General features: G+C 45.7%; 1 protein-coding gene across 1 annotated transcript in view; it reads right to left on the reverse strand.

Moving 5' to 3' along the window:
- Window positions 1-2,140: 2,140 nt before the first annotated feature.
- Window positions 2,141-8,111, reverse strand: part of LOC307083252 (chaperone Ric-8A) — a gene marked incomplete at both ends in the record, with an annotated part of 9,126 nt that continues 3,155 nt past the window's right edge. Inside the window, 8 exons of the mRNA XM_079747085.1 lie at window positions 2,141-2,282; window positions 3,081-3,363; window positions 4,236-4,380; window positions 5,210-5,305; window positions 5,837-6,002; window positions 6,417-6,511; window positions 7,368-7,565; window positions 8,054-8,111. The exon at window positions 8,054-8,111 is cut by the window's right edge and continues 78 nt beyond it. Coding sequence (XP_079603211.1) covers window positions 2,141-2,282; window positions 3,081-3,363; window positions 4,236-4,380; window positions 5,210-5,305; window positions 5,837-6,002; window positions 6,417-6,511; window positions 7,368-7,565; window positions 8,054-8,111 — 1,183 coding nt within the window. The remainder of the gene's footprint in view (window positions 2,283-3,080; window positions 3,364-4,235; window positions 4,381-5,209; window positions 5,306-5,836; window positions 6,003-6,416; window positions 6,512-7,367; window positions 7,566-8,053) is intronic.

Genomic DNA, 8,111 nt, shown 5'->3' on the forward strand with positions numbered 1-8,111 from the left:
TACGGTTCTTATGATGAGCAGGATGGGTTGCTTTGTGAGGCGAAATTAACCGCTGACCGCGTTCTTTATTTCCTTAATACCAGAGCACGGGAAAACATAATCATAATCATAACAATCATCCTTTATTCACTATTGGACAGCACATTTGGGAAACAGCAAACTGCAGCAGGCATCTCCCCTTCCGTGTGTGTGTGTGTGTGTGTGTGTGTGTGCGTGTGTGTGTGTGTGTGTGTGTGTGTTTGTGTGTGTGTGTGCACATGTGTGTCGGTTTGTGTTTTTATGAGTGCCCGTGTGCATGTGTGTGTATCATGCTTGTTGCCAAGTTACAGAGCGCAAAACATATCTAATATTGGCCAGTGGATTGAAAAACGATGTACCATAGCTGCTGGCCTGTTTGTAAATGAATAGGATTCCTTCAGAGGAATATATATATTCAGATCACAGCCAAATTAAATTTGTTTTTTTTATTACCTCTGGGAGTTTGGTCAGGCCAAAGAATAATGAAAACTAATTACAGCGAACAAACAAAGTGGAATCCTATTTGCAGAAATAAAGCTGCAATCTGGGCTTAAAGGATGAAAATACAGTACATCACAATGTGAGGGACTATAGTACATCCCAGTGTAAGGGACCATAGGACATAACAATGTGAGGGACCAGAGTACATCATAACGTGAGGGAATATATAACAACTTAATTTGAGGTACTAGAATACAAATGAATATAAACAATTTTGGATAAACCAAAACTGAAGGCCTTGCGTTCTATTTCAAAAAACATAAGCAATTAATTTAAAATTATTATTTTAAGAGAAGTAATGGGAAAGAAATCTAACCTTCAACCGTACAAAACAGTAATTATGAACAAAACATGTTCTAGTTTGCTACTTACAAGACGAAAAATACTTTACCTACAGTAGAACCAATTTAAAATACACCGGAATGGAGTGGTCATTAAATGGCTGCTCACTCAATCTATATATTATTTTTTACCTGTGTTTGAATGAAATATTACCAACATATGCATGTGAAGAGCTTTCAAACATTGCACCAAGGTAAAGGCTCTTCAAATCCCAGTCGCTGGCAATTATGGATTTTTTGGCAGACTGAAATACCAGTAATGAAAAAAAGACCAAGGCAATACACAACCAAACACACAAACAAACACACTCTGACACACAAACATACACACAAAGACACACACACACACGCACGCACGCTAACACACACACACACACACACACACAAAGACACACACACACACGCATGCACTCTAACACACACAGACACACACACACGCACACACACACACACACACACACACACACACACACACACACACACATAATCCCAGAATGTCTGCGCCTCTCCTTGAATCAAATCGCAACACACCCTTGAAGGTATAAGTGGTGGTATTTATTCATTGTCAGTAGCAGGCAGAATCTCAGAGAACGTAGAGGGGAGCAATGCTTTGGTTGCCATGGTGAGAAGGAAAGTAGCACATTTTGTCCACAGGCTTTTCCTCCTCTCTCTCCTTTTCTTCCTGGCTCAGAATGGGGCCGCTGCCTGTCTACCCCTCCTACTTCAGTAGAGGGGGTTCTGTTACAATGGAAACAAGGACGTGTGTGTGTGTGTGTGTGTGTGTGTGTGTGTGTGTGTGTGTGTGTGTGTGTGTAGGTGTGCTCACAAGCATGGTGGTGTGTGTTTGTGTGTGTGTATGTGTGCACGCATGCATGTTTGTGTGTGTGCATATGATTGTGTGTTTTATTTTGGAGTGTGTGTGTGTGTGTTTGAGAGTGCGTGTGTGTGTTTGAAAGTATTTGTGTGTGTGTGTGTGTGTGGGTGTGTGTTTGTTTGTGTATGTGTGTGTGTGTCTGTATGTGGGGGTGCATGCCGTCTATAAGCACATGAAAAAGGACTATCAAAAATAAAATGAGCCTGCCAAGTCCGTCTGTCTGTCTGCCAGGCTGTACATATATCTGTCTTCCTTTGTTCAAATCATTACGTTTGATGTATTTCTCTCTCTTTCTGTCATTTGTTTCTGTCTTTCTCTCTGTCTGTCTGTTTTCGGGAATTTATTTTGACATAGTTTGCAACCAGTTTTAACTTCCCACCAGTCCTCTCTGTCTTCCTCTCTAATGCTACTGATCCATGTAGTCTTCATCCTCCCCTTCCTCTTCCTCTTCCTCCTCCTCTTCCTCCACGGTGCAGCTCCTGATCTGACCACACATGGGCGCTAGTCTCCCATCCGTCATCATTCCCATTGGCTGGATGATCTGTTCCCTGGAGGGTAGAGGTTAAAGAGACACATTAGTGGTTATACAGAGTAAGGACGTATGCATGTACACACGTGAACTTGTGTATGTGCAAATGTCTTTATAAACAAATGCACACACACATACACAAGAAAAAGCACACAATCACGCAGTCACACACACACTCCAAAAAAAACACAACCACACAGTCACACTCATACCAACACACCAAAAAATAAACACAAGCACAAACATTCACACAGTCACACAAAGACACACAGTTACACACAAACACAAGCACCCAAAAATAAACACAATCACACACAGTCACACACAGACACACACGGACACCAAAGAAACACACACACACCCACCCACCGACACACACACACACACGACACACACCGACACACACACACACACACACACACACACACACACACACACACGTACACACACATACACACACACACCCACCCACCGACACACACTCACCCACCGACACACACACACACACACACGACACACACCGACACACACGCACACACACACACACACACACACACACACACACGACACACACACACGCACACACACACGACACACACCGACACACACACACACACACACACACACACACACACACACACACACACACACACGACACACACCGACACACCGACACACACACACACACACACGACACACACACACCGACACGCACACACACACACGACACACCGACACACACACACACACACACACGACACACACACACACACACACACACACACACACACACACACACACACCCGCCCCCACCCACCGGGAGAGGCGGCTGAAGAGGCCGATGAGGTGGCGCGCCTCCCGCTCCTTCTCGGCCTCCGTCATGCCCTGCATGGGGTCGGGCTGCTCCGCCTCCACGCGGCCCGTCACCGGGTTGATGCGGCTCTTGGCCGCGCGGTACTCCTCCGTGTCCGAGTCCGAGTCGCTGGAGTACTGCGGCCCCCCCGGGCCCGCCGCGGCCTGCTGGCGGCCCCCCAGCAGGCCGCGGGCCGCCAGCAGGCCGGCCGCGTTGCCGTAGCCCGTGTACTTGACGAAGCGGTTCACTGCGGGACGGAGGGAGTCAGTGTGTGTGGATGTATATGTCTTTATATACACACACACACATATATATATATATATGTACTGTATGTGTACTGTATATGATGAAGCGACGTACTACAGGGACAGAAGGAGTCAGTCAGTGTGTGGATGTTTATATGTACTGCATATACACACACACATATACATATATATATATATATATATATATATATATATATATATATATGTATATGACCAATCGACTTACTGCAGGGACAGAAGGAATGAGTGAGTGTGTGTCTATTGCTCCTTGTTTATTATATATATATACTGTCTGTGTTTGAATATAAATATGTAAATCCGGAAACGTTGTCTCGAGACCAAGCCTGCCCTGCTAAAAATACCTTATATATATATGATAGCTTTACATCCAAGTGCTACAGATGTTGCACAATCCTTAGCAATCCACTGCTGAAAAGCAGTTGGTGCATAGCAACTGATTAAAGACACAGTGTTTCTCTGTGGATCTGCGCACTGGAAGACTCAATGGAAGACGTCTGTCTTGGCCTTCGCTGTAGCCTTGGTGACACCCTTCTGACTGAACCATTTTTCTTCAATTGTTCTGCTCGTCAGGCAACATGTCTGTCCATTATGGCACCCAGCTGCGGCAGGTCCCTTCTCTCGGCGGCAAACCTTGAGGTTCACGGCTTGATAATTATACAAGCTTTTTCCTCTGGCCTTTGGAGGGCATAAGTGCCGGAGGTATAACGTGGCCTGTGTAGCCCTGCAACCCCATCAGACCGACACTACCGACGGCACCTCCATATATATATATATACATATACATATATATATATACATAAATATGTGCTATTGCGTCTGAGTGCTCCCCTACCGTTCTCCTTGCAGAGGACGAACAGCAGCTCGGCGGCGCAGTGCTTGACCTCCGTGTCCATGTGGGTCATGAGCCGCACAAGACGGCCCCTCAGGGTGGACCCCTGCTCGGGTCTGAGGGCCACGTCACGCAGCGGGGGCAGGATCTGGGGGTGGGGTTAGGTATCCAGGTCATCATCTACACTGGATACCTGGATGCTTGGTCCGGATTCACTTATCATACTTTATTATATCTTTATCTACATCAATTAATAAAAACATATTATAAAACAAGTATATCATATATATTACTATATATAAAATACGCTACAATATTTATGAATATTGTAATTATATATGATCTCATTAAAGATATGCAATATATTATGTAATTCACCCATCCAATGAATATCAAGTGTTCCTATGTTCAGGAATAGTTATTTAGAAGTGGATACTGATAGACGCTGTTACAGTTGAAGTATCTGGCATTGTCGCCAGTCAGTGAGCTGGGACTCCTTAGGAGACAAGGAGTGTAATAGGGGAAGGAGGCGTCTGCAATTGTCAGGATTACAAGCCTTCAATGCACGTTAAACGCACTCAGGGCCACTTGTGATTACCGTGTAGGAGAGAGCTCGCTCGTAATTATTCTCAGAGTGTCTTTCAGGAATGAGAGAGAGCGAGAGAGAGAGAGAAGTGTGACTATTTTCAAAAACCCTGTCTACAGCCCTGTGTTTGATACAGAGCGATGGAGAGAGTTGAGATATAGATCAGAGTGGGGTGAGAGATTAATACATCTACGTTTACATGGATGAAATCTATAGAGAGCGATGGAAAGATGAGAAATTGATTAAGGTATAGTGAGTGAATAATACATCTGTGTATACGTGGATGATATCTTTAGAGAGCGATTGGAAAGAAGGGACATTAAGTGAAGTGTAGTGAGTGATTAATACATCTGTGTACACATGGATGATATCAATAGAGAGCGAGGGTCACCTGGTGGCGGAGGTAGTGTCTGAGCTCCCTGTGCCCCCGGCAGCTCTCAGTCAGCAGGTTCAGCACAGGGGTGAGCTTCTCCTTCAGCTTCTGGCCCTGTGTTAGAAACAGGCCATGGAGAACAGTGTCAGGGCTTGTCGTCATCACCATCTTCATCATCATCATCATCATCATCATCATCATCATCACCATCATCATCATCATCATCATCATCATCATCAAAACCATCATCATCATCAACATCATCATCAAAACCATCATCATCATCAACATCGCCATCCCCATCATCAACAGCATCAACATCGTCATCATCATCACCATCCCCATCATCATCTTCATCATCATCCCCATCACCATTATCATCCCCATCACCATCTTCATCATCATCGACATCTTCATCATCGTCCCCATCTTCATCATCATCACCTTCCCCATCATCATCATTATCATCAACATCATCATCATCATCATCATCATCACCATCACTGTCTTCATCATCCTCACCATCACCACAACCATCCTCATCAACTCCCCCATGGTATCTATGTGTAGCGGTCACGTTGAGAGCAGACACACACACACACACACACACACACACACACACACACGCTGACGCTGCATCCTCACCCGCTCGATGCGTTTCTCCATGAAGAGCAGCAGCGCTTGGACACAGTCCATGTTGACCCCCGCTTCTCCTGCCTCCCCCTCGCCCTCCCCCTCCCCCCCCGGGGAGGCCGCCAGCAGGACGTCCAGGCACTGCAGGGGCAGGGCCGACAGCACGTTCACCGTGTGCCTGTGGAGGAGGGGGGCCAACGTCACGGTAACGGTTAGCTAGGTAACTAGGGTAACTCAACCCACCTCTAAGCTGATGTTTGTCTCTCAGCACACACACACACTCGTTACAAAGGGGTGGATGCGCTTTTGCTTTGTTTTAGTGTTTTTGCGTTTCATTGTTAAATGTGCAGAACACAAATGTTACACAACGAGGTGATACGTCTCCAGCCATACCACTGTCATGAATGCGGTCGTCACAGGAGTTATACATTGATGTACTTAGACATGTCTTTGGAAATGATCAAAAAAGGAGGCGGTAGTGAGGAGGTTATAGATATTGTAGGTAAGATTTAACCGACAAAAACACTAATATCTTTGTTGTTGCTTGAGAATGGCAGTGCATGTTACGTCAGTCCAAACAAGCTTCTCTGACCCTTGGACCTCCTCTGAATGGTCTTCGTCCTCGTAGGACAGCAGAAGGCACTGGCGGAGGATGTCCGCCAGGTGACGATAGAGAGCAGCCTCCTCCTGTCATTCATTATGACAGAGACTCAATTATTTATAGTTTGACAATTCTATAGCAGATGCTAAACCATCAATGAAGTATTCAATGTGGGTGTAGGCCTAGTTGTAAGACAACAGTGCCAAATTATATTTTTCACAGTTGGTAACTTTTTCGGTTTTCCCTTTCACATTTAAAGGTGTGAGAATTAAGATTTAAGTTTGAGGATTGTTAAAAGAGAGAGAAACCCTCTCTGCTCCCTCCCTATCTGCCATCGAGAAGGGGTTGCAGTTCAGATTTCTCTGATTGACAGGTAAAATGGATTCCCTGTGACAATAAGGGAATCCCTCCCCTGATTGGTCGAAATAAGTTGGTCTAAAATAGAAATAATCTCATACAGAGACAGGAGCAGTCAACTCGTACCATATTCTCAGAGTATATTTCACTCAATAATAGCTGATGGATGGCTATGCTGTTTCTTACAAAATGAACATCCAATCTCGGCTCATAAAGGGGAGATATTATGCCATCAGGTGTACCACTACAAGCCTTTTGAAAGCCGTCCTCTTCCTGTGTTTTAGTGACATCACAAGTGGGCATGTCCACGTAGCCGTGTGCTGTGCGCCGGATAGATCAGTCTGCCAGCCTACCCAGTGGACTGCAGCAGATGTTGCTTAGCTGGGTTCGATTCCTTTGCCGCCTGTCCTCCCCTCTATCTTGCATACCATCCTGTCTATCTCCCTCTATAATAACGCATAAAAATGCAAAAAAAAACACAGCTTGTAACGGCTAATCACACTCACACCTGGTGGCATAACATCACCCCTTTAAATCAACCTGCGGCCCCTGTAACTCTGACCCCCACGTGGCCCGAGGACCGACCTCGTCGGGCTGCTGGCGGCGGGAGGAGTAGGTGATGTTGAAGAGGGTCTTCAGGATCTCGATGGCACGCTCCGAGGCCTCCCTGGGGACCGCTGGGGGCGTCCGGCTGGGCTCACCCAGCTCTTCGTCGTGGCCTTCGCCCCACCGAACGGCCAGACACTGCTTCAGGCCCGCCGTCAGCATAGCCACACCCTGCTCCTAGGCGGGAACACGCAAAAGTGGACATTAGTCAAGGGACTCCATTTAGTTTGTTAGTCTCAAAAGGCTTCACATGCCCACTTTACATGACATCCCCGTAACCATGAAGTCATTTAAAAGGCAAGGAAATACTTGCTAGGTTGTCAAGAAATAACTTTAAGAAGAAAGAGCAATCCTTCCTTCTGGGGACAGTCAGTTTATACATTTTCCCCGTAGGTTTGTTGTTGTGGGTTATATTCTTGTTCTTTAAAGTTATTTCACATCACTTTAATGGAGATTAATTTGTTAGAAAATAGAAAATAAGTCCATGATGAGTTCCAAATCAGCCATGAGTCGAAGTGGTTATGAAAACATGATCAAACCCAGTCTTCTTTTTGTGCCCAAAGAGGCCCAAACGGAAGGTAAGGTTAGGCGCTTATGGCGTCATGGGAGTCAAATAAAGCCGCAGTTTGACATCAGCTCTTTAAAAGTAACAACTTATAACTCACTTCCTGCAGTTGTTTCCTGAGCTCAGGCCTCAGTGCCGTCAACAGAAAGAGCAGCCTC

The sequence above is a fragment of the Pollachius pollachius genome, assembly GCF_949987615.1.
Source record: "Pollachius pollachius genome assembly, chromosome: 11".
NCBI classification, from domain to species: domain Eukaryota; kingdom Metazoa; phylum Chordata; class Actinopteri; order Gadiformes; family Gadidae; genus Pollachius; species Pollachius pollachius.